This window comes from Hypanus sabinus, chromosome 29 (genome assembly GCF_030144855.1).
Source record: "Hypanus sabinus isolate sHypSab1 chromosome 29, sHypSab1.hap1, whole genome shotgun sequence".
Lineage (NCBI taxonomy): Eukaryota > Metazoa > Chordata > Chondrichthyes > Myliobatiformes > Dasyatidae > Hypanus > Hypanus sabinus.
In genome coordinates this window covers 2894198-2921155 of record NC_082734.1, presented here as the reverse complement: position 1 = coordinate 2921155, position 26958 = coordinate 2894198, and the positions used below count along the sequence as shown (strand labels likewise).

The window sequence follows — 26958 nt, the reverse complement described above, 5'->3', positions numbered from 1 at the left end:
AAAAGGCATAGGACATTATGCTGAAAAATGACTAGTGAAATTTAGTGCAGACAAGTGCAACAACCAAAGTAAGACTTGGTACAGTGACTGGTAGGGCACTGGGATATTCAGAAGAACAAGAGGACCTGGAAGTACAGACATGTAATTCCTTGAAAGGGTATTATGGTAGATATGGTCATAAAGAAAGGTTTTTGTACATTGCCCTTTGTAAATTAGGCATTTATACATAAGTACAGCAGATTAAATGTTATGTTGAAGTTGTACAATACATAAATGAAGCTGAATCTGAAGTACTATGCACAGTTGTGGCTACCTAACTATAGGAAAGATATCAATGAGCTAGAAAGAGTGAAGGAAAAATTTACAAGGATGTTGTTGGAGGTTTGAGGATGTGAGTTATAGGAAAAGATGAAATTGGTTAGAACTTTACTGGACCACTGGAGAATCAGGTGGGTTTTATAGAGGTGTACAAAATGATGAGAGATTTAGGTAGATTGAATGTGTACAGGCTTTTTCCCGAGGTTGGGCGAGACTAAGATTAAAGGTCAAATGCTTAGAGTGAAAGACAAAATATTTAAGGGGAATGGGGGGGTGGGGGGAGAGAGATCTTCTTTATTCAGAGGGCATTGAGAGCGTGGGAACTAACTGCCAGTGGAAGTGGTGGATGTGGGTTTGATTGCAACATTTAAGTGAAGCATTTACTTGGATTTCCAGAAGGTGTTCAATAAGGTGGCACTGAGAACACCTCAGTAAATATATTTAATACAAGGTTAGATAGATTTTTGCATAGTTGGGGAATTAAAAATTATGAGGGAAAAGTAGGTAGGTAGAGATGAGTCCATCTTATTGACTGGTGGAACAGGCTCGAAGGGCCAGATGGCCTACTCCTGCTCCTATTTCTTATGTTCCCCTGTTTGGATAGGTATGTGCATAAGCAAGGGGTTTGGAGGGACGTGGTCTGGGTACAGCTAGATGGGACTAGGCAGAAGATCACATCGACATAGACTAGATGGACCAAAAGGCCTGCGTCTGTTTCATAGTGCATTTTGACCCAGTCAGTAGGAGTGTGCCAGGCTTGTTTGGAGCCTAGAGAACTTTGTTAGTTAATGTCTTAACAGAACAAGGTTTATTGTTACTGACTTGCATGACATGAAAGCTGCTGTTTTGAGGTGGCTGTACAGTGGAAAGATGTAAAATTGATGTACATTTCTAAATAAGTAAATACTGCAAAGGAGGAACAAGGAGATAGTGTTCTTGCATTAATGGACCATTCAGGAATCTGTTGGTGAAGAGAATGAAGGTGTTCCTAAATTGTTGAGTGTACATCTTCAGGCTCCTGTAACTCCTCCCTAATGGTAGTAAGGAGAAGACGGCATGTTCCAGATGGTGAGGGTCCTCAGTGACGGATGCTGCTTTCTTGAGACATCACCTCTGGAAGATGTCCTCAATGGTGGAACTGTGTGAGTCTACAACTCTTTGCAGCCTAGAATGTTTGGTGACATACCAAATCTCCTCAAACTCCTAAAGGAGTCGAGCTCCGGGCATACCTTTTTCTTGACAACATCAATGTGTTGGACCAAGGATAGCTCCTCTGAGATATTAATGTCCAAAAACTTGAAACTGCTCACTGTTTCTACCTCTGACCCCTGAGGACTGGTGTGTGTTCTGATATCTACTTATGGAAGTTGACAATCTGTTCCTTGGTCTTGCTGACGTTGAGTTAAGGTTGTTGCTCTGATCCATCTCCCCTGTTGCTGTCTGACAATAGTGATTGTAGATGGCATTTAAACTATGGCTAGTAACATAGTCATGTGTTCAGAGAGTAGAGCAGTGGAGTGAGCTAAGCACACATTCTTAAGGTGCGCCGGCAAGGAGATGTTATCACCCATCAGCACTGATTGGTGCCTCGATGAGGAGATTGAGGATCCAGTTGCAGAGGAAGATACTGAGGCCCAGGTGTTGAAGTTTGTTGATTAGTATTAGGTGTGATGGTGTTGCACGCTGAGCTGCAATCCGTGAAACAGCTGCCTGGCACATCTGGGTGGTCCAATACCAAGCGTGGAGTCAGTGAGATTGCATCGCTGTAGACCTGTTATGGCAGCAGGCAAATCGCAGCAGGTCCAAGTCCAATTCCTTGCTCGGACATAAAAAGTTATTCCATCTCACTCTTGTGCATCTTCCTGTTGTCATCAGAATCTACTAAGAACAGCTCCAGGTCTTTGCTACCTCTGGTTGTCAGCGAAGGGCCCATCTGGTTGACCTCAGGCCCAGTGGGGTTCAGGGGATCAGCCAACAGGAATGTCCCAGGCTTTTTGGCCTTAGGGACCCAGTTCGCTGACAGTCAGCAAGAAGGACCCACATCTAAGCAGAGGGGTGTGTCTGGTCCCTTTGGAAGCTGGAGAGATTTTTTGGGGTTACGGTTTTGGCTCGTATCTGGGTGAGTGTAGGCTGCAACCCTCATTTTCTCTCTTACATCTTTTTGCTCCCTCCTACCACTCTCTAGCAAGTGGACCTAGGCATGTTTGACCTGATCAACTTGGAGGGCCGTCTCTCCAGGTACGAGTCGGAAACCTTCCTCCCCAACCACAAGGTCTCTCTGAAGCTGATCGAAGAGGTTGCCGACGGACCGGACCCACCACCACGACCCCGTCCTGTACGAATGAAGGTGAACAGGTGAGTTTCCTTCCAACCTTCTCTCCTACTCTCTCTGTCAAGGCAACTTGCTCTCTTCTGCTCTCCTCTTTCTCAATGCCTCCTCCCGCTGTCTCTCTTGAGATGTTCCTGTCTCCCTCTGTTCCTCCTACTCCCTCTCGAGTTGGCTCTCCTTCCCCTTGGTACGTTACCACTTCTTCCTCCCACCCTTCAACATCTGCCCCTCTCTGCTCTGCTCCAGGATGCTGCAACCTGCACAGAAGCCGGACGGGCGGACGGTTGTCCTGGTCAACAGTCCACGGCCACCGGTGCCGGTGCCCCAGAACTCACCGCAGACACCGGTGCAAATACGTCCTCCTGAGGTTCTTCAGACCATGCAGAGCACAGTCCCTCTCCACCCTATTGTCAGTCCGACCACACAGGTTGTTACTGCTTCACCAGGTAAGGACACTAAGGGTTCAATTTCCACTGACTGGTGTCTCTCAGTCCCCAACTGTCGGGGAGATCTGTACCCTGACTGGTGTCTCTCAGTCCCCAACTGTCGGGGAGATCTGTACCCTGACTGGTGTCTCAGTCCCCAACTGTCGGGGAGATCTGTACCCTGACTGGTGTCTCTCAGTCCCTCTGTGTCAGGGGGAGATCTGTACACTGACCGGTGTCTCTCAGTCCCTCTCTCTTGGGGAGATCTGAATACTGACCAGGATGTGGCCCCCTGCCCCTATCCAGCTGAACTCTTGTAATTATTCTCTGATGCACCATTCCACCGTGGTAGAGCATAAAGTTCTTGAGTATTTGACCCTCTCACCGTAGCTTGAACCATCTGCTTGTCCTGAATCTGTACAAGTTGGAAATCTCCCCAATGTCTGAATGTTATTTCCTCGTGCTTAGCCCACTGGATGCTGCCTGCTCTCCTGGTGACATGCACGATTTCAGTGTTGAGCGGTGTTTGTCGGGATGTGTATGGATGTGTACACTGTTCTAATATTTCTGTCTCTCTTCTCCCCCACCCCCTTCCCTCATCCCTCTCCATTTTCCTTCCCCCTCCACTCCCTTGCCCCTGTCTCCCATCTCCTCTTACTTCCTCCCTTTCCCTTTCCTTCCCTCACTCCTCAGGAATGCCGTCTCCGCTCTCCCTCCCTCAGGTGGTGACACCCCCACGAAACCCCGTGCTGGGGGCCGCTCTTCAGCCACCTCCTCCCTCAGTTAGTCTGGGGGTGGGGGTAAGGCCGGTGCCTGTACAGGCATTGAGGGTGGCCCCGGCTGTGCGTGGCCCCCAATCCCTGGCCGGATACACAGTGCAGGCAGGGGCAAGTGGACCCCTCCCTCAGCGCCTCATCCTCTCTCCCGACATGCAGGCCCGACTGCCCAGTGAGTACCAGGGTGGGGGGGAATGGGTGGGTGGGGAGCAGTGAGGAGGGAGATAGAGAATGAGCCTGGAGGAGAGAGTGGGGTTGATGATTGTGGAGGAGTGATTTGGATGGGGCTAGATGTGCAGGGAGGGATATTTGGGGGGGGGGGGGTTGAACACCCCAATGATATGTGTTTTCCTCTGCTCTGTGCCAACCAGCGGGAGAGGTGGTCAGTATCGGGCAGCTGGCATCACTGAGCAGCCGTCAGCAGCCGGTCCCCACCCCGGGCAGTAAACCTCTCACCTTCCAGATCCAGGGCAACAAGCTGACGCTGGCTGGGACCCCCCTCCGGCCTCTGGGGACCGCACCACCCCGGCAGCTGCAAGGTGAGTGGAGGGTAGGGTTGAGGACGGACACCTCCTTTCCCCTCTTCGTCCCATTGTTGTTCCTTCCTTCCTTTCCCGTCTACCCCCCTCCCTATTCTCTCTCCTGCTTCCCTCTGCTCACTCCCTTTCCCTGCTCATGCTCCTACTTTCTTCACTTCCATGCCCTCTCTCTGCTCTATCCTCCCACCACCGTTCCATCACCAGTCTCTTTTTCTCCTTCTCCCCCTCCCCCTCACTTTCACTATTTGTCTCTCCCTACAGGGAACGTGGTCCACCTAGTATCGGGTGGGACTCACCACCTCGTGGGACAGCCCGCTCAGCTGGCCCTGATCCAGGCCATGGCCCAGCCAAGTGGTCAGCCCACACTGCAAGCCGTGTCTGTTCCCCACCCCGCTGTCTCCTCTGCTCCAGCTCGTCTCAGTGTCCCACTCAACGCCACCCCAGGTACTGAGTGCTGGGGAAAATTGGCAGCATGGTACAGCGACAGTAGTGGGGTGGAGAGGGAGGCAAGATGAAATGGTTAGTATGTGATGGGGATCAGGGTAGAGTGGTGATTGAGGCTGCAATTGGTGGAATTGGGGCGAGAGGACAGAGATGCAACGTGGAGGGAGAGGGGGTGTTAATATGCGTGGTGGAGAGGCAAGGCATAGTGGAAAGAGGTTGACCTGAAGGAGTGAGGAGAGAGGACAATGGTAACTTGGTTGGGGAGGGAGGGAGGACAGCTCTCGTTACAGCCTTGTCTTCGGGGAGGCAACAGGAAGGTCCGAGCGACTCGGAAGGTGGAAGACACAGAGTGGGGCTTGTGGGAGGAGGTGTTGATTTGCCCTGTTTTCTTTTCTCTCCAGTGCCCGGCTCTGTGGTGACCAGCTCTGGTGTGGTAAAGATCGTGGTGCGTCAAGCGCCCAAGGATTGCCTCCCGCTGCCCCTTCCTCAGCCTCGGCCACTGCCCATCCCTGCTACCCGTCTGCAGCCCGCCACCCGCCTGCAGCCGGCCACCCCCATCCCATCAACCCGGGTCCAGCTGCCCCTTGGCAACCCCCCACCTGGTCTTGCCCATCGCCCTGTACTGCGTGTGGTCCAGGCTCCCCCCGTCACTACTGAGCAAGGTAAGGCGCGAGAGGTAGTAGCGGAGGGGGTGGGTGAGTTGTTGGCATGGGGGAGTGTGGGCCAACTGTGCACTCTCCACTTCCATGAGTGGAGTTTGTCCATGCACAAACAACACTCACCCACATACTTGTTTCCATCTCCTGATCACTCCCCCCTCCCCTCAGTCCATTGACTGTCATATCACAATGCAGCACAGAAACAAGCCCCTTGACTCTTCCCCCCACCCCAAATGTGTTCTGCAGTAACCACCCAGCTGTGCTGATCCCATTTCCCAGTGCTTGCAAAGAGTCCTGCTCTGCCGCAGTGATCCAGATACTACTAAACCATGAGACTCTCAGTCCCTGTCAGGCCATGCGTTCCAGATTCCAGCTGACCCCCCCCCGAGATGAGGAGAGAAATTACTTGAAAACCTCCGAACCATGGGTCACAGGGTCCTGTGGTTTGCTGAGTGTTGAAGAAATTGCCATGTGATCTCCCTGTCCTTGTATCTGACCTGTTCGATGAGTCTCCCTTCTGTAAACTTCCACCTTTCCACAAGGAGATTGCCCACAGCTCTCCGGGACTGCTCCCACCACTGCCTTGTCAAAATGCAGTGGATCTTTCCCGAAGGTTTCCACTAAAGAGAAAATAATTGCAACGTCTCCTTATAACTCACGCCGTCTGCTCCTGGTAACATTGTAGTCCATTGGACAGTACAGCACAGTACAGGCCCGTTGCCCCAAAATGTTGTGCTGACTTACTGACTTAACTTGCTCCACAACAAATCTAATGCTTTCCATCCACAAAGCCCACCCATTTTTCTTTCATCTATGTGCTTATTTAAGAGTCTTAAATATCCCTAATGTAGTTACCTCTACCACTTCTGGCAGGGCATTTCTCTGCGTAAGAAAATCTACTTCTGACACCCCCCCCGCCCCCAATACTTTTCTCCCATTACTTGGATTAGTTATTTCTGCCCTGGGAGAAAGACTCTGGCTGTCCACTCTCTCTATGCTTCTAACCATCTTCTAATAGGTGTGTCATCTTTTATACACCTCTATCAAGTCACCTCTCATCCTCCTTTGTTCACTAAGAACCCAAAGCAACTTGAACTCAATCCGATTAATAAAAGTCAAAACACCATAAGCCTTCTTAACCATTCTATCATCTTGCATGGATACTTTGAGGGGTCTGTGGACGCCAAGATTCCTCTGTTCCTCCACACTGCTAAGTTTGTCATTCCAAAATGTTTTCACTTCACACTTTAATGTTTTGAACTCCATCTGCCACTTTTCTGTCCAGCTTTGCGTTCTATCAATGCCTTGTTGTAACCTTCTAAACTATCTACAACACTGCCACACCTACCTTTGTGTCATCTTCAAGCTTCTACTTTCTCATCCGCTATTTATAAAAGTCACACAGAGCAGAAGTACCAGAACAGATCTCTGTGATCACCAGCCTCCAGGCAGAATACACTCCTATCTTTCCATGTGCAAGCCATTCCTGAATTCACATGGCCAAGTTCCCATGGATCTCATGTCTTTTGACTTCAACTCTAACCCTACCCATACCATGGGGAATCTTGTCGAGCGCCTTATTGAAATCCACATATACCACATCCAGTTCTCGTGAATTTTTCTGTATGATCTGCAGATTAATGGCAGTTAGTAGGTTAATTATAGATAGTGCTTGTGCTATGTTCTGTTTATTGAGAACTATCTGTAAACAAACTTTTGTACATGACAGCTATCCATATCTTGTCACTATGTTCATCTCTTACATTTCTGTAATAGGCAGCACAGAAAGAGGCTCTTTGGCCCAATTTGTCCCTGCCAGCCACCCCAAATTGCCCATTTGTCAGTCTTGGTCCATATTCCTCAAAATCTTTCCTGTCCAAGTTCCTTTTAAATGTTGTTAATGTATCTATCTCTAACCACTTCCTTTTGCAGCTCATCCCACCTAGAACCGCCCTCTGTGTGAAAAAGTTTCCTCTCCCCTCTCACCTTTAATTTGTGCTTTTTTTCTTGACTTTCCAACACTGGGGCAGGAAGACTGTACATGTTCACCCTACCTGTGCCCCTCATGGGTTTATTCATCTTCGTAAGGACACTTCTCAGTCTCCTACATTCTGAGGAGTAGAGTTCCAACCTGCTCAGCCTTTCTCCGTATCTCAGCCCCTTGAGTTCGGGCAACATCCTCCTAAATTCCCTCTGCACTCTTTCCAGCATCGTGGCATCTTTCCTATAGCAGGGTGACCAAAACTGAATACAGTACCCCAAATGTTGCCTCAACTCCTGTATTTGGTGTCCTGATTGATGAGGATCAGTGTGTCATACACCACCTTCTGTCAAATCTTCACACGAACCATAATTAAACTACAGATTGTCATTATGGTGGAAAAGATGCAGGAAACATTCGCCAGGGTGGTAACGGGAGAAAGGACGTGACTTATAAGGAGAGACTAGGACTGGTTCTCCTGTAGTGAAGGGCGCTGAGCAGTGACCTTATAGAGTTTTAAAAACCATCAGGGTCGTGAATAATGTTTGTGGTCATGGTCATCTTCCCCACAATCAGGGAATTGGGTCTTCATCATTTTAGCTCATGACATGACCTAATTCAGACAGCATCCCGGTGAACCCGTCTTCACCCTTTCTGAGGCGTCCACACCCTTCCTGTAATGGGATGAGCAGAACTTAATGCAATTCTCCAGATTCTTCAATCTGTGTTCCCTCAGCTGTAAACCTCAACGCTTCCAGTACTAGACATTCCACCCTGGTAACAGCTCTCAAACTATGCTTCATGTAATGTTACAAACCTCCATCAGGTTTTCCCTCAGCTTTTGCCACTCCAGAAACAATGCCACTTTGTCTTATCACTCCTTATACCACGTGCCTGTAATCCATATACCGTTGCAGCAGGTGGTTGAATTGCTGAGGTGAAGGACATGTGCTTCTGGGTATGTGTGTTTGCGATCAGTAGGGATCAGTTCCTTGATGTTGCAGTGTTGTAGACTTGCTGGGGAAGTCTTGAGAACTTAACTGGAGTTAATAGCTCTTCCCTTCTCTCTCCCCACTTCTCCGCAGCTGCTCCCACTGTGACGCGGCTGGTGGTTTCTGGGGCTGGCCCGGCAGAGAAGGAAGACACAGAGCTGCCCACCCTACGGCCAGTGTGTGCCGCACCCACTGCCCCCGCCCAGCCGATCGCATCTACCTCACTGGCGGCGCTGAGACCAAGGCGACAGGTGGCCCAGCTCGCCAAGTCTCCCTACCGACTGGTAAGTAGCTGCACTCTCAGCCACATCTCCCATTTCAGCTGTCAAAGTGTGGCCGCCAGGACTGCCCTCAGCTGTATTTCCTATGTCAACAGTCACAATATGGCTGCTGGGACTGGTTAAACATTTCCCCCACCCCCCAGCTGTTGTTTTCTATGTCAACAGTCATGATATGGCTGTCAGACCTGCTTAAAGAGACCCACCCTCAGCTTTGATTTTCTATGTCACAGTCACAATGTGGCTGTCAGGAATACCCCCCAGCTGTGATTCCTGTGTTGACCATCACAATATGGCTGCTGGGCAGGTGAAAGGGACCTCTCTAGGGGATTGACCTAGGCTGTGGGCAGAGAGTGGATCAGTGGGATTAGTTTAGGGACTGACACGTGGATATTGTGAGAGAGCAGGTCAGTGGGATTAGTTTGGGGACTGATACGGAGCTGTGGGGAGAGAGCAGGGCAGTGGGATTAGTTTGGGATTGCTACACAACTCTACCCCCTAACCACACTGATCCCCTCCCACCTGTACAGGAGTCGCTTGAACAGAAGAGGCTCCAGCATCGGAAAGAACGACTGGAGCGAATCCACGCACTGAATGAGCGCCGCTGCTCCACGTGTCCTGTCTATGGCACCGAGCTCCTGCGGCTCTGCAATCTTTCCACCCATGGGCCCCCTCCTCCAGCCCCGACCGAGGAGGGGAGTGGTGGGGCGGATCGCTGGCGGGGACTGGGCTACGCCCACTGTCTGGCAGCACAAACAGGGCAGGAAAAGCGGGGTCCTGAGGCGTACTGGAGGACCACGCCAGCGCTGGACAGAGCTGTACGCAACCCCGAGGAGAGGATCGAGCAACTGGGGGACGTCATCGATAGGTGGGTGTGGGGTGGTGGGAGGGAGCCTCACTCTGTCTGAACCTGATGTCTGTGATGGGACGGTGTGGAGGGAGCTTCACTCTGTGTCTGACCCCAGGAGTGTGTAATGAGACAGTATGGAGGGAGGTTCATCTTTCTCAGATCCTGGGAGTTTGTAATTGGACAGTATGGAGGGAGGCTCGCCTTGTGTCTGGCTCTGGGAGTGTGTGATGGGATAATATGAAGGGAGCTTCACTCTGTGTCTGACCCTGGGGGTGGGGGTTGGGGTGGTGTATGATGGGACGGAGTGGAGGGAGTCCAACTCTGCCTGTCCTGATCTGCAGGTTCATCTTCGTTATACCTCCCGTGGAGGCCCCACCCATCCGGATGCACGTCTCCCACCCTCCCCCCTCAGACCGTCACCGGCAGCTGCTTCTTGCTGAGACCCTGCACCAGCAGCTCGCCCCTCGGACTGCTCGGCTTCACCGCATCATCTGCAACATGAGGACGCAGTTCCCCGACCTCCGTCTTATTCAGTATGACTGTGGTGAGTTGTGTTGTTTTGTGAACGCTCCTGAATGGGGGGCGGGGGGTGGGTGTGAGAACTCTGAATCTCAAAAGTTCAGTTGTTCATGGTGTACTCAGGGATTCCTTGGGGATGAGCCCTGGTCCGAAAGAGCAGAATGACACCACTTAGTTGATAACGTCTGCTCCCCTATTTGATCATGGCTGATTTATTTTCTCTCTCAATCGCATTCCCCTTGCCTTCTCCTCATGACCTTTCTTGCCCTTATTAATCACAAACCTATTAACCTCTGCCTTAAATAAACCCAGACTTCACCCCCACAGGCTTCTGAGAGAATTAATTAATTCCACAGATTCACCAACCTCTGGCTAAAGAAACTCTTCCTCATCTCTGTTCAAAAGTGATGCCTGACCAAAGTAATATTTGGTAGGTTTCATTGAGATTTCTCCTCTCCACCCCCACCATTGTGTTTTATAACACAAAAAAACTATTTGAACAGAAAAGAGGGAGCTGAGAGAAGTGAGTCAATTCGTTTTACTTTAATCAGGCATGCGCATATTACATAGTAGCATGATGATATATACCATTTTACAATATTACTCAAATAGTATTGAAATGTAAATACACAACACCCCATCATATTTCTAATCTTCAGCAAAACTTGGCCCAGAGCCATTAAACAGGGATAAACTTTGTGAACCACCTGTGGGCATTTTTCATTGCTAGACCATCCTTTCTCTTATATGGGGCCTTTAAAATGTATTCAGCTGCCAACCCTTTGATCACCTAAATGAGTATTACTAGAACATTGATGTCCTTGAGTGGCCCAGAGCCCTGACCTTAACCTGATTGAACATCTCTGGCAGACCTCAGAATTGCTGTCCACCACTGGTCCCAACTAACCTGGTACAGCTTGACTGATATTTTGCAAGGAGGGATGGGAAAATCTTGCTCCGTCAAGTTGTGCAAAGCTAATAGAGACTTACCCAAAAAGACTACTGGCTGTAATACACAAAGTGCTGGAGGAACTCAGCAGGCCAGGCAGAATCTATGAAAAAGAGTAAACAGTCGACATTTTGGGCCAAGACCCTTCTGTTTACTCTTTTCCATAGATGCTGCCTGACAGCACTTTTTGTGTGTGTTGCTTTGGATTTACAGCATCTGTGGATTTTATCATGATAGTGAGTTACTGTCTAATACCTGTGAGAGGTGGTTCAATTACGTACTGAGCAAAAGGGGATGAATCCTATTGAACTGCTGACATTTCAGGTTTTGCTTTACAATTTTCTCTTTTTTGGGGCGCTAATGTTTTTTTAAAAAAGCATGCGATTCACAAATAAAAATTCTCAGTTATATTGATTAAAATCCCTGGTTGTAATACTAATTTATGTGAACAGAGATATGAGGGCCAAATATTTCTACACACTGTATTCTAGTCTGCAAATAAATAATGCAACAGAGGAATAACCAGCTAGTTTAAGTAGGTTCATGGGCCTTTGAGAAATCTGATGGCAGAGGGGAAGAGGCTGTTACTGAATCTGCTGAGCATGGGTTTTCAAACTCCTGTATCTCCCCTCACGATAGTAATGAGAAGGGAGCATGTCCTGGATAGTGAGGGACCTTAGTGATGAATGCAGCCTTCTTGGAGGCACCACTTCTTGAAGATGCCATCATTGGTGGGGAGGGTTGTGCCCATGATGGAATTGGCAGAGACTGCCACTGTCTCTGGCCTCGTGTGATCTTGCATGTTAGTGCAGCTGCTGAGTATCCTGTGGCATCGGAGGAACTATTGAGCACCAAATTTGGGGAGAGGGCACCCGTTCTGGGAGGCTGGGTTGGCAGGCACTTAAACTAGCCCAACTCATCAAAGTTAGATGCTTGTTAGGCAAGATACAAACATGAGAACAGCACAGTTTGGGCCCTTCAGCTCATAATGTTGTGCTGAACTTTTTAAACCTACTCCAAAATTAGCCATCTTCCTAATATACCTGCCTCTACCTCCAGCCCTGGCAGGGTTTTACACCCCCCCCCCCCACACACACACCCCAGCCCACAACCCCCCCCATCTGCTTTTTTAACCTAGTTTTGTCCAATCACATTAAAAATTTTATTGTAATTGTTTTACTAGCCTTTTCTATCCTGAGAGAAAGGAGCTGGCTGTCTACTCAATCTATGCCTCTCATCATCTTATACAGCTCTATCAAGATTCCTCATCCTTAGCTCCAAAGAGAAATGCCCAGCCTTTCATCATAAGACGTGATTTCTAATCCGGACATCACCCTAGTAAATTTCCTCTGCACCTTCTCTAATGCTTCCACACCCTTTCTATAGTGAGGCGATCAGAACTGAACACAATACTCCCAAGTGTGGCCAGAGCAGTTTTATGGAGCTGCAACCTTACATCGCAGCTCTTGTGCTGAATGGGAGGGCCTTATTCAGTTCCTCTTGGGCTGATGCAGAGGGAGATAAAACCATGATGGACGGACAGAGGTTGGATGCCCACCAGTCTTCTTCCTTGGGGTTGGGAATTCAAAAACAGACTCAGACTGTGCGGCCTTTCGTTGTAGATCATATTCTCTGACTTATGTTAAATTCACGTTTCAGGATGTAGAACCCTGCGGCGTGGTACAGCACAACATGATGCTGTGCTGACTTTTATAAATTTTCTCAGTGATCTCTTCCCTCCTATACAGCCCAGAACCTTCCATTTTTCTTTCATGTGTGTAATAGCCTCCTACATGCCCCTAATGTATCTGCTTCTACCACCACACCCCACAATGTTCCAGGCATCCACCACCTACCTCTTGACTTCCCTGCAGTTATCTTAAATGCATGTCTTCTGACTCGAGTTTGTCGCCTTGATTGGAGGAGTTTATTTACGGGGGGTGGGGGGGGGTGGAGATGGGTGAGGCTGGGGTTGTTCTCCATGTAATGAAGGCAAAGGTAGGATGGGTAGTCAGAATCTCTTCAAAGTCAAGAACATGGTTTAAAGACTGGGTCGAGTTTTAGAGTATGCTTAAAGGAGATGTGCGGGATCAGCATCACAGAGAGTGGTCGGTTTCCCGCAGAGCTGTGCCAAAGGTAATCAGATGCAATCACTACTTTTAACAGGCAGAAACAGATTTTTAAATTGAGTGGGGGTGAAGAGGGGAGCCTTTTTTGAGAGCCCAGGTGCTGGGGAAAGGATTCTGCAGGTTTTGCCATACCGTTGTGTAAAATTCAGTCTCCTCTTTCTGACTCTCTTGCCTATCCCCTGCTCCCACACTCTTCCTTGTCTCTGCTGCTCCACTCCTCTCACTCTTCTGACCCCCATCCCCCACAGGGAAGCTGCAGGTCCTGGACCCCCTGCTGCGACGGCTGAAGGCCGAGGGACATCGGGTGCTTCTCTTCACCCAGATGACGCGCATGCTGGACGTGCTGGAGCAGTTCCTCAACTTCCATGGCCACATCTACCTACGGCTCGATGGCAGCACCAGGGTGGAGCAGCGCCAGGTGAGGGCAGAGCCACCTGTGGACCCTCCAGGGGCTCTTCGCCTGTCCCTGAGACCTTCACCTTGTCCTCTGGGATCTTGCTGTGTGTCATTCATACTTAGCAATATTGGATTAACATGGACCAGACTGGGGTGGTGTAAATTGAATTGGCGGAGCTGTCTGACTGCAGACTGGACTGCTGGAATGGTTTAGACTAGACCGGAGCGCTCATTCCAGGGACTGGATTGAACCAAACCAAATTAGACTGGAGCAGGCCATCCAAGCACTGGATCAGACTGGACGTGTGTAAGCTGAATTGGAGTCAGGGCACTGGACTGGAGCAGTCCATCCAAAACCGGACTGCATTAGTGCATTGCGGACTGGAGTCAGTGGATTGGTGCGGACTGGACTGGAGGAGTATGGCCCGGGTTGATCTTGGGTCTGACTGTGAGATCGTTTTCTCTCTCTCCCTCCCCCACCGCAGATCCTAATGGACCGCTTCAATGCTGACAAGCGCATCTTCTGCTTCATCCTCTCCACGCGGAGTGGCGGGGTGGGGGTGAATCTGACCGGGGCGGACACTGTGCTTTTCTACGACAGTGACTGGAACCCCACCATGGATGCCCAGGCCCAGGATCGGTGTCACCGCATCGGCCAGACCAGAGATGTCCATATCTACAGGTGTGGGGTTTGAGAGTGAGGGCAAAAAATGGGAGGTGCTGGAGTAGAGAGAGTGGAAGGGAGGGGATGAGGGTGGAGGAGGGGTGGAGTCGAGAAACAATGTGTGGTTTGCTTCTTCCAGCGAACTTGGACCTGATCGCTCTCTCCCTCCCACTCCAGGCTGATTAGTGACCGTACCGTGGAGGAGAACATCCTGAAGAAGGCCAATCAGAAGCGGATGCTGGGGGACCTAGCCATCGAAGGGGGCAACTTTACCACTGCCTTCTTCAAGGAGGTAAACAGAGTGTGGGGGCAGAGGCAACTGATGTCTTGTGTTTAGCACGCAAAGTTCTCTGGTTTTGGTCCAGGTGAAGGGGCTTGACCCGGAATATTGACTATCCAATCCCCCTCCCACAGATGCTTTGTGCAGCTGCAGCCTCTCTTTCTACAGTTGTCAGGAGAGAATCTTGAATCCCTTCATAATTGGGGACAGTAGAGTTAGATGAATTTGTATAAGACTAAAGAAAGCACTTGGCACACTTGTCTACATTGGTCGAGAGCACTGAATATTAGTGTTACAGCTGTACAAGATGTTGGTGAGGCTTCAATCGGACTGCTGTGTGCAGTTCTGGTCGACCCTATTACAAGCCAGGTGCAGAAAGGATTCGCTAGGATGTTGCTGGGACTTGAGGGCTTAAATTACAAGGAACTGTACAGGCCTCTAGGCCCATGATGTTATGCAGACTTTTTACTCCAAGATCAGTGTAACACTTCTTTCCTGCATAGCCCTCCATTTTTCCCTTGGAGAGACTGGATGGGTTGTTTTCCGTCAGGTGGAGGAGGCTGAGGGATGACCTTATAAATGTTTATGGCATTGATAATGGTTTGCTATTGTGTCTACCAAGATTCAGTAAAAAGTTCATCTTGCATACTGCAGTGTAGACAGAGTTCACGGAGGAGAGGCTGGTTTCTGTGATGTTTCGAGGTGTGTCCACAACTGTCTGCATTGTCTTGTCACGGGCAGGACAGCTACCAGAAAAGTGGATGCTTTTAGTCTTTTCCCTGGGCTGGGGAGTCTAGAAGAGACTGGTTTTAAGGTGATAGATAAAAAGATTTGAAAGGGACCTGAGTGGCAAGTATTTCATCAGAAGAGTGGTGGACAGGTGGAATGAGCTGCCAGAAGAATTAAAATGTTTAAAAAGTATGGTGCAATATTGTTGTCGTGCGTCTCAAGATAGAGTGGAAAAGCTTTTCTTTCGGAGCTTGTCACTTTAGCCAAATCACTACATACATAAGCACATAGAGAAGGGAAACAGATTGCAGAGTGAAATATTACAGAGAAAGTGCAGTACCGGCAGACACTAAGGTGCAAGGGCCACGATGAGGTAGATCGGGAAACCACAAACATGAGAAAGTCTGCGAATGCTGGAAATTCAAGCAACACACACAAAATGCTAGAGGAACTCGGCAGGCCAGGCAGTACCAATGGAAAAAAGTACAGTTGATAGTTTGGCAGGACTTGGTCTGCAGTATTGACTATACTTTCTTTCATAGATGCTGCCTGGTCTTCTAAGTTCCTCCAGCATTTTGTGCTCATTGCTTGAGAGGTGAAGAGTCCATCTGATTGTTAGAAGACTGTTCAGTAGTGATCTGATGAGAGCAGGGTAACACTTGTACTTGGGCCTGGCTTTTTTTTAACCTTCTGGATGATGAATCTGAGAAAGTCCAAGTGTTTGGGGTCTATGATTATGCCAACTTCTTTACTGAGGCAGTGGGAAAGGTAGACAGAGTCCATGGAGAGCAGGCTGGTTTCCACGATGTGCTGAGCTGTGTCCATAGCACTCTGCAGTTTATTGCAGTCATGGAAAGAATAATTGCTGTACTAAGCCCTGATAAGTTGCTTTTTATGGTTCACCAATGTAAGTGGACACAAATCATTACAAGGTACTTGGGCAAGAGCTTGGGTTTCATTGTTGGCTGCTAGCTTCGTATGAGGGCTTTAAGGTTATGGGAACCTTGGGGTTTGGCCATCTTGTGATTCAGGCCCCTCCCAGGGATGTTTCTCTCTCAGATGGTTAACCACTTATTTCTGTTTCTTCCACCACAACCCCCCCCCCCCCCCCAGCAAACCATCCGAGAACTGTTTGACGTCCCGACAGAAGAGCCCCAGAAGGAGCCAGAGTTGCCTCTGCCACCTCCTCTTCCCCCACCGCCCCCCACTCCCCGGCCAGAAGAGGAGGACTCTGTTTCGGCCAAGCAAACGCAAATCCTGGAACAGGTGAGGAGGTGGGGTGGGAATGATGTGGTGCTTTGGTTTGCGGTGGGGGTTTGGGAAGCAGTGGTCTCTGCGGTGTCCTTTGTGCCTGGCAGTCTACAGAGTCTGCTTTCCCCAACCGCACTCACTTCTGAATGGTGTACGTCGGGTGCCATGGTAGCACAGCAGTTAGCGTGGTGCGATTACATCTTGGGAGTTTCGGAGTCAGCACTCAACTCTAGTACTGTATCTAAGAAGTTTGTTATGTTCTCCCCATATCCATATGGGTTTCCTCCCACAGTTGACCTGCCCCTGCCCCCTCCCTGACTATACCATCTTATTAAGCAGTGTGGTAGTCTGCAGAGACGAGCTGACTTTCTGGCAGTTTTACGCTATATAGTTAACTGGTGTGATGGTCTGTTTGATATCCCCAGTGGTTTACATGTCTATATGAGCAGATTTATGGTCTCAACTTAGCTGTCTACTGTTTGGTTAATGAGTGCTGAGTGAGGGAGTGTGGGTGGGTTAGGATCTGGCTCTGTTTATCAATCCCCACAACCTGGTGAGTCTGTCTCCCTGACCCCAGGTACTGGGCAGGGCAGAGGATGAGGAGGACATGCGTGCGGCTTCGCTAGCCAAAGCGGAACAGGTGGCGGACCTGGCCGAGTTCAATGAGAGCATCCCTCTGGAGGGTGAGGAGGGATCAGCCCGCGAAGAAGAGGAAGAGTTGTCCAAGGCCGAGCAGGAGATTGCCGCCCTGATGGAGCAGGTAACCCAAGGAGAGAGGGAAGGGGGAGGGAGGGACGTGAGAAGGTGGTAGGGGGAGGTTGGGGTTTGGGGAAGGAGAGGGAAAAGAGCGAGGGTGTGTGGAAAGGATGAGGGGAGCTGGGAGGGAGTGAAGGGGAGAGGATGTGGTAAAGTGGAGAGGGATTTGGGTGAGGGTGTGTTGTGGGGAAGCTGGAGGAGAGGAGCTGTTCAAGGCTGAGCAAGGAAATGGAGGAAAAGGGCAAGGAAGGAAGCAGGGGGTGGGGAGGGAGAAGAGATACACAGCCTCCTCACACAGACTAACGGAGTCCCCTCTTCCCTCAGCTCACCCCCATCGAGCGCTACGCCATGAACTACCTGGAAGCCACGCTGGAAGACGTTAGCAGGGAGGAGTTGAAGCAGGCAGAGGTAGGCCCCCTTTAGAGCCTTCACCAGCATGACAGGCGAGTTATTAACGTACACGGAGCATTTGATAGTTCTGGGCCTATGTCCCCTGGGGTTCTGAAGAATGATGAGAGGAATGTCATTGAAATCTATCGAATACTGAAAACTCTAGATTGGTGGATATGCAGAAGATTTTTCCAATAGTGGGAGAGTTTCGGGCCAGTGGGCACAGTCCCAGAAAAGGACATCCCATTAGATCAGCAACGAGAGGGAATCTCTTTAGCCAGAGAGCGATAAATCTCTGGAATTTATTGCCACGGGTGACTGTGGGGTCCACCCTTAGGGTGTATTTAATATGGTGGTTAATACATTCTTGATTAGTAAGGGCGTCAGTTGTTACAGGGAGAAGGCAGCAGAATGGGGTAGCAGACTCGATGGGCCAGATAGCCTATTCACTTCTTGTATTGTGATCTTAAGGGAAATTTTTGTCCTGTGTTCAAGTCCGTGTACAGTGCAAAACCTTAACCTGCAGCAACGTCAGGCACAGCATCCACAAGAGTGTTGAAGACTGAGGCAGTGATTAGGGCTCTGCAGGGTGGTTCACAAATCCACTGTTTGAAGGGAACAGTCTTGAACCTGATGATGATCTTCAGGCTTCTTTATGTACAGCCCGATGGGAGCCACGAGAAGATGGCATGGCCCAGATGGGTGGGCGTTGCCGTATTGAGTCATCTGCTTATGTAGGTACAAGTGGTGGTAGAGTGGATGATGTGAGGGATAATACAGTGGAACAGTGAGATACTCATCTGATATGTCTATCATCTGAGAATCATATGATAGAACACTCACACTGACTGGTCTTCCATTCCGCCCCCCCCCCCCCCCCCCCCACCCGCTCCAACCTCCCCTTCTCCTTTTCCAACTCCCTTTTCCCTTCTCCAACCCCCCTTTCCATTCTCCAACCTCCCCTTCCCCTCCCCTTCTCCATCCCCCTTCCCCTCTCCATCTTTCTGTATCAATCTCCCTCCTACCTCTGCTTCCCCACCACAGGAGCAGGTGGAGGCTGCCCGGAAGGACTTGCACCAGGCTCAGGACGAGAGCTGGAGCTGGGGAGATGGCGAAGAAGAGCCCCTCCCGTCTGAGGAGCCAACCAACCGGCGTCCGAGGAGGTCCCGCCCCCAGCCACCTCCCCGCCCCAGCACTCGTCTAAGCAGGCGACTGCGTGGATGCCGTGTTCCTGATGGGGAGGGCGAAGAGGTTGCACTGGCACTGCCTCCACCACCACCTCCCCCTCCGCCCCTCCCTCCACCCCTGCCTTTTGAGGCCTCCGCTACTCGTGACCTGCACATCCACATCAGCAGTGAGCTCCCTGAGCAGATCTTCGCTGAGGAGGCCGGGTCGGAGGTTTGGGGGGCTGATGGGGTCCGGCCTGGCCCCTGCACACCGACCCCTGTGTCTGATGGTTCTCACCCCACAGAGACGGGAACTACAGAGATGAGAGAGTCAGGGACAGTCCAGGGACAGGTAGAGACAGCGACTGAGACCAGACTGGGACAGAAGGAGATGGAAGAGATGGGGACAGTCCCGGGACAGGTAGAAACAGCGACTGAGACCAGACTGGGACAGACTGAGACGGTCCCAGAACCTAGGGAGACTGGACAGACAGAGTTGGGACAGGCAAAGACAGAGAGAGTTCCAGGACGGGTGGAGACAGGACCGAAAGAGGCAGAAACGCTCACTGGCCAAATGGAGACAGAGACTGCCCCTGCAGATGGTCAGCCAGAGGGCCAAGCTTTGAGTGTTCTTGTTGCCACGGGTGAGACGTCAGTAACCGAGGAGCCAGCAGTAGAGGGGCAGAGGTTGCAAGACAGCCCCTCTCTAGTTCCCACGGACGCAGCAGGCCAAAGGTCACATGAGCGCAAACCGGTGACATTGCATACCATGGATGCAGAGCATCGAAGATCAGGAGAGGGCGAACTGCAATCATCGGTTAGCATGGATGCAGAGGTTCAAAGTTCAAGAGAGGGTGAGCAAAAGGAATCAATTCCTGTGGATACGGCTCGAAGATCGGGTGATGTTGATCCACAGCCATTGGTTACCAAGGACACAGAGGGTCAAAGGTTGGGAGGGGATGACCCAGGTTCATCAGTTACTGTGGACACTGAGGGTCAAAGGTCGGGAGAGGGTGACCCAGGGACATTAGTAACAGTGAACACCGCGGTTCAAAGGTTGGAAAAGAACGACCCAGGGATATTGGTTGCCACAGAGATGGACCATCAAAGGTTGAGAGAAGGCAACCAAGAGACATTGGTCAGCATGGAGGCAGAGGGTCAGAGTTCGAGGCCCACCAGTCCACATGTTCTGGATGCTACAGAGGGTGAAGATGAAGAGGAGGAGGAGGACAAAGAGGTTGTACCACCTCCCCGTCCTCCAGTCAAGCGGAGGCGCCGGACAGCTGACCAGGCCCTAGTGAGGGAGGGGCTGCCGGCTAGTGAGGGGGCCCAACTCTCGGCCACCGTCCTGCGCCGGGTCCCTGGCCGAATCAATGTCATTGTCCGGCGGCCTGAGCCACGCCCCGTCAAAGCTAAGCGCGTCCGCCTCTCCCCAGAGGTGGAACAAGGAAAGGCGGAGGAGGCTTCCTCGGGTCCTCCACCACCAGCCCCCACCCATCGGTCTACACGCCAGCGCCCTGGTGACCTCCTGCCACCCCTAGAGAGGCGCCGCTACAGGCCTCGAGGTCGTCAAGCTGTCCGCTCTCCTCCCTCTCTTCCCACACCAACCCCTCTTCCCACACCAACCCCTCTTCCCCCTCCTCCCTCTCCTCCCCCACCAACCCCTCTTTCACCTCCAGCCCCTCTTCCCACCCCACCCCCTCCAGCGCCATCCAGGAAGAGGGGCCGCCCCATCTCCTCCCACTCTCCAGGTCCCCCACCCAAAGTCCGGATCCCTGGCCGAAGGGGGCGACCTCCCAAGAATCCCCAACTCCGCATCTCATCCCTACCCTTTACCCCCCCTCCTCCTCCTCCTCCGCCTCCACCACCACCACCACCGCCTCCTCCCCCCCAACCCCGCCGGGGAAGGCCACCTGGGAGAAAGTCTCGAGGCAGAGCACGTCCCTCCATGCATCGTCCCCCTCCTCCTCCACCCCCTCTCCCGCGCCGCAGGGGAAGACCCCCCTCTGTCAACCGGAGGGGCCGCCGGCCCAAGGCCTAATTCACTCCCCAACCACCAGCCCCCCCCTCCATCCTGGGACAACTGGGAGGCAGGAGGTCACACACTGTGGAGACCATATTCCTCCCAGTCCTCAGACCCCAGGGTGAAGGAAATATCCCATGTGATCTCCATCTCTCACACCCTCATTGCTTCCTGTTCTCTCTCCTTACCCCTTCTCTCTGCCCTCTTCCCCCCTTCCTCAACTTCCTCTTTCCTTCCTTTCTCCCACTCAAGCCCGTAAGTGGATGTGCAAGTGTGTGTGTAGGGAGTGGAGATGCTGTGAACCCCCAACAGGAGCTTGTGAGGGGCAGGGGACTCTCCCCTCGCTTGTCACACACTGATGGATTGGGGTTGGGTTTACAGCATCTGTGCCCACGTTTCCACAGCCTGCTGGGACATGGACATGGGTTCCCCCAGCAGCTGGTGATTGGGTGCTCCACACCCACTGACCAACATCCACCCCTCCTTTTAGGATGGGGGGGGCAGAGGAATGCAGAGAGGGGTGGCACCCTCCCATTCCCTGCTCTCCCTTCTCCCAGCAAGATGGGGACCAAACACTGCCCCTCCCTCCCCTGCGTTCTCCGATGATCTAGTTGTTCCAATTATGTTCAATGACATGAGAAATTACAGATTACGACTGTGTCTTTCCTGTCCCCTTGTACAGCCAACTTGACTCCAGGGTAAACCTCTCCTCCCAGCCCGACTAGACGCTCCCTTATTGTACTATACATGTATCTTTTGAATAAAATCTATGCAAAGAATATTTTGTATGGAAAACGGAGACAAGCGTTCACATGTGTGACAGAAATAAAGAGATATTAACAAAAATCTACAGCGCACGGGGATGTGCAAGGTGTTCTGAGGCCACAGTGGGACCAAGATCCAAAATATTGAGTTTCCCTCCATGCTGTCCCAGCATTATAAAAGAGAGTGAAGCTCCTTCTGCAGTGTCCCATGACACTCCTGCAGGCAGGCACAGAATGAAGCTCCCTCCATACCGTTCCATTACACACTCTTGAGTTGGACACGGTGATGCACGCTCCGGGTTGGCTACAGAGTGAACCTCCCTCTGCATCATCCATCATGTTCCCAGCATCAAACAGTGAAGCTCTCTCCATACAATCCTGTCATGTTCTTGGGGACAGACACAGAAACTCCAGGCATACTGTCCATCACACTTCTGACACACAAACTCGCAGCACAACAATCCCGATAGACATCTGCAAACTTTGCCACAAAGCTATCAACACATTATCTGAATAATTGACAGGGCTGGATGGGTTCAGGAAAGTTTCCTGCATATATATAAGACCTAACTAGAGCACGTAATACTGACTGGATGTTGTGATAAGTTACATTAGTTTCAGGATAATTGTGGAAAAGCATAGGTCTGGTCCTCAGGTTGAGATTATGAATCGAAGAAAGCCCAAATATGGTAAGCGGGAACTGCAATAGGTTGTTTCTGGTAGGGTGGGAAGCTTTCGAAAGTGAAAAATTGAGAGTACAGAGTTTGTATGTTTCTGTCAGAATAAAAGGAAAGGATAACAAGTTTAGGGACCCTTGATTTTCAAGCCATTGAGCCCCTGGTTAAGAAGAAGGAGATGCAGAGGTACTGGAAGAGTGTATTGTAGAAATTCAGGAGACCAGCCAGGGAAATTGGGAAGGCTGAAAGATGACTACTCTGGTAGACCAGCTGAAGGAGAATCCAAAGTACTTCTACAAATGTACTCAGAGCAAAAGGATAGTAAAGCCATATTTGGTCCTCCTGTTGATGAGAGCGTTCTCCTATTCATGGAACAAAAGAATGGTGATCTTAAATGGACCTTTTGCACCCGTGCTCAGGAGATGTGCACAGGGTTTATAGAATGAGGAAAACCAACAATAAGGTAATGAACCTTGTACGGTTTACATGGGAGGAGGTGCTTGCTATCTTTAGGCAAATTAGGGTGGATTTCACCTCAGACACAATGTGTCTCCTCACTTTGAGGGAGGTTAGTGTGGAAATTGCAGGGGCCTCAGCAGAATGTTCTGAGCCATGGGTGAGGGTTGAGGGAAAGATAATTTTCTGTTTTTTTTAAAAGAAGCTCTGAGAAGACAGGAAATTCTAGGCTGGTGAGCCCGACTTTAGTGGTGGTAAGTCATTGGAAGGTATTTTTAGGGACTGGGTATATACATAGTTGGATGGACAGGAACTGATTAAGCAGTGTCAACTTGGCTTTTTGTGGTCGATGAAGTCTAGTCCTGCAGAGATTTTTGGAAAGGCTTCTAGAAAATCTGATGAAGGAAAAGCAGTGGTTGGGGCTTCAGTGAGGCCTTTGACAAGGTCCCACATGGAAGGTTAAGTCACTGGCATTCATGATGATGTAAATTGGTTTTACTGGAGAAGCCAGAGAGTGGTTGTAGATGGTTGCCTCTCTGACTAGAGGCCTGTGAGTAGTTGTGTGCCACAGGATCAGTGATTGTTCACTGTCATCTGGATGAGAATACTGTATACAGGGTTACTACATTTGTGGGTGACGCCAAGATTGGGGGCATAGTGAACAGGGGAAGGCTCTTAAAGCTTGCAGTGGTGTGGACCAGCTGGAAAACCAGTGAAGTATTGAGTGTAGAAGTTGTATGTTCAGGAGACCAGCCAGGGAAATTGGGAAGGCTGAAAGATGACTACTCTGGTAGACCAGCTGAAGGAGAATCCAAAGTACTTCTACAAATGTACTCAGAGCAAAAGGATAGTAAAGCCATATTTGGTCCTCCTGTTGATGAGAGCAACAGTGAAGATGTGCAAGATGTTGGTGAGGCCTAATTTGGAGTACTGTGTGTAGATTTGGTCACATAATTACAGGAAATCTGTAAGATTGAAAGTGTACAGAGAAAATTCACAAATGTGACTGAGGGACGGTGAAAGGTTGAATAGGTTAGGAGTTAGTACTCTGGAGTGAAGGAGAATAAGGGGAGATTTAGAGGTGTATAAAGTTAGGGGTAAAAGACAGTTAAGGCAAGCAGACTTTTTCTACTGAGGTTGGGTGAGATTAGAGCTGGATGTCATGGTTTTAGTGTGAAAGTTGAAATATTTAAACAGAATCTGAGGATGAATTACTTTACTCAAGGCAAAGAGCAGAGGTTTGAGATCAAAAATTTTCCCCGCTCCTAGATGAGCTGCCGACCATGGATGTTGTGCTCCATCTGCCCAAAGTGACTGGCTTTAAGGCGCTAATAACCCTCATTTGCCCCTTCTGTCAGTAGAAATGGTTGCTCCAGGCTTCGTATCTAAGCCACACATGAATGTCAGGAGCTGGACTTGGTTGGTTGAGGCTATTTGGGTGTATTTAATAGGTAGTGGGGGATGGTCCTTATTGCCACCTTGGCTATAACAACCTTAAGGAACCAATAAGAGTTGCAAAGTCCTTGAAAGTGAGTCCATAGGTTGTGGAACCATGTCAGTTAAGTTATCTTTATAGACTCTTCCATTCAAGGGTTTGTGTTTCCATTGAGGCCATGATGCAGCCAGTTACTATACTCTCCACAGTATTTCTGTTTCTCAAGCCTTAAAGTCGAGAAGTATAGTCCAGAAGCAGGTCCTTTGACCTATCTAGTCTGAGACAAAGCCGTTTAAACGGTCTATTCCCATTGACCTGCAATGGGGCCATATCCCTACCATCCCGATACCTATCCAAAATTCTCTTAAACATTGAAATCGATCTTGAGTGTACTCTTTTAACCCTGTGTACATCTTTCCTGTAGGTAGGTGACCAAAGCTGTATCCAATACTCCAAATTGGGTCTCACCACAAAAAACCCATCTCCTGTACTCAATAGATTTATGAAGGTCAATGTGACAAAAGCTTTGTTTATGATCCTATCTACCTGTGATACTGCTTTCAATGAATTATGGTCCTGTATTCCTCTTTTTTTTAAACACACTCCTCAGTGTGCAACTGTTCACTTTGTAAGATCTACTCTAGTAGTTCCTTCCAAAGTGCAGAACACTTGTCTGCATTCAATTCTATCTTCCATTTTTCCAGCTGATGCAGATCCCTCTGCAAGCCAATAATAGCCTTCCTCACTGTCTGCTACACCCCCAATCTTGGTGTCATATGCAAATTTGCTGATCCTGTTATTCACATTATCTAGATCATTGATATAGATGACAATTGTGAAAGGACCCAGCACTGCTAATGGCACACCACTGGTCACAGGCCTCCAGTTAGAGAGGCAACCCTCTACTACCATTCTAGACATTAAGCCAGATCCTAATCCAATATACTACCTAATTCTGAATGCTGAGGACTGAATCATCTTGACCAGTTTCCCAAGTGGGACCTTGTCAAATGCCTTGTAGAAAACATCCACTACTTGGCCCTCATTCACTTTCCTGGTGACTCCCATGAAAAAAAACTTTTAAGAGTGGTTTAAACACGACCTACCATGCATGAAGGAGGGGTGAAATGAAGAGCTGGGAAGGTGATTGGCGAAAGAAACACAGGGCTGGGGTTTCTGATAAAGGACAAAGAGGGGGAGGTGATGGGTAGGTAAGGAGATAGGTAAGAGAGAAACGGGAATGGTGAAGCAGATGGGGGGTGGCGGTGGGGGACATTACCAGAAATCGATGTTCATGCCATCAGATTGGAGGCTACCCAAACGGAATTTATGGTGTTGCTCCTCCAACCTAGTGCGGCCTCATCGTGGCAGTGGACTGTCATAGGGAAAGAAGAATTATAATAATCTCTGCTGACTATCCTTGATCAGTCCATGTCATCCAAACACTTCTATATCCAGTCCCTTGAAATACTTTCCAATAACTTTTCCACAACTGATGTCAGACCGGCTACACCCCCAATAATTTCCTGGTTTATGCTTAGAGCTTTTTTTTATTTTGAACAGTGCAACAGCATAGGCTATTGAATTCTCTGGTACCTCTCCTGTCCCTAGGATGCTTCAAATATCTGCATTTGCCTCCCATAGGGTCCAAGGGAAGATTTTGTCAGTCCGCAGGAATTTGTCCATCTCGATTTCAGTCAGGATAGCAAACAACTCCATGATCGGTGTAGGGTCCATGAAGTTCATGCTGCTTTGCCTGTCTCCCAAGTAAATACAGATGGAAATACGAGGAAATCTGCAGATGCTGGAAATTCAAACACACAAAATGCTGGTGGGACACAGCAGGCCAGGCAGCAACTATAAGGAGGAAGCACTGCCGACATTTCGGGCTGGCATTCATAATTAACATCTTTCCATCTGTTTTGGCACCATATTATGTGATTATCATTCTGGTCTTCCAGAGGACCAATTTTGTCCCTTAAAATTCTTTTGCTCTGAACATGATTTCTTTCTTTCTTCAATGACTTTTCAGAGCTGCAGAGGGAGCCTTTGGGTTGTCTAAGCACAGAACCCAGGGGTGCTGAGGACAGGCAGCAAAAAAGTTCTCTCTCTCATGTTTTGGATGCAGCTACTGGTTTTGAAACTCAGTGCAGATGGGAGGGAGGATCTCGCTGTCCTGTGTTAATCGTCTCCCCTGTAAACACTCTGTCTACTGTGGTACATATTCCACTTCCCTGCCTATGTATGTGATGCCTTCCAGCCCCTAAGTGCCTCACTGTCTGTGTAACTACCTCCTTCCTATATATCCTACTCATGGATCCCTTCGCTCTGCCACTGGCTGCCATGTCTTTGCTCATGACTTCCCGTCCACCCCTGCTCTCCTCTCCAAGAGTCCCGTGAACACACCTTGCACACCAGGGACAGCAAGGACCCAGGGATGAAGAGGCTGGTCACTGAGGGGTCGGAGGGCATCCTTTAATGGAGTGACCCTCAGTAAGTCCATTTGGGCCAGCAAGTTTTTGTTTCCGTTTTACCTTCCAACCCAACTGCTGTCAATTCACCCAACCACCTGGCTTGTCATTGGAAGGTTCTGTTTTAACTTCACAAATCACAGGCCACACTAGGGGTATTGTCACCCTGCTGTAGGAAGGATTGGGTTAGTTCAAAGTAAACATATTAATGTCACCTGACATTTGTTTTCTTGCGGGCATACTCAATAAATCCATAATAGAATCAATGAAAGACCGCACCAACGTAAGCGTTCAGCCAGTGTACGAAAGACT

At 49.7% G+C, this 26958-nt stretch overlaps 1 protein-coding gene across 3 annotated transcripts in view; it reads left to right on the top strand.

The window, feature by feature from the left end:
• Positions 1-21685, top strand: part of srcap (Snf2-related CREBBP activator protein) — an 80852-nt gene extending 59167 nt beyond the window's left edge. For 2 of the 3 annotated variants that reach the window (XM_059953394.1, XM_059953393.1), the window contains 16 exons: positions 2504-2673; positions 2894-3093; positions 3766-4020; positions 4220-4387; positions 4649-4831; positions 5233-5493; positions 8557-8747; positions 9272-9609; positions 9933-10135; positions 13437-13606; positions 14070-14266; positions 14426-14540; positions 16371-16523; positions 17086-17268; positions 17589-17672; positions 18699-21684. In XM_059953394.1, coding sequence (XP_059809377.1) covers positions 2504-2673; positions 2894-3093; positions 3766-4020; positions 4220-4387; positions 4649-4831; positions 5233-5493; positions 8557-8747; positions 9272-9609; positions 9933-10135; positions 13437-13606; positions 14070-14266; positions 14426-14540; positions 16371-16523; positions 17086-17268; positions 17589-17672; positions 18699-20861 — 5034 coding nt within the window. In that variant the 3' untranslated portion in view covers positions 20862-21684. Of the gene's footprint in view, positions 1-2503; positions 2674-2893; positions 3094-3765; positions 4021-4219; positions 4388-4648; positions 4832-5232; positions 5494-8556; positions 8748-9271; positions 9610-9932; positions 10136-13436; positions 13607-14069; positions 14267-14425; positions 14541-16370; positions 16524-17085; positions 17269-17588; positions 17673-18698 lie in introns of all 3 variants that reach the window. The other variant, XM_059953395.1, reaches the window with a different exon arrangement.
• Positions 21686-26958: the final 5273 nt, after the last annotated feature.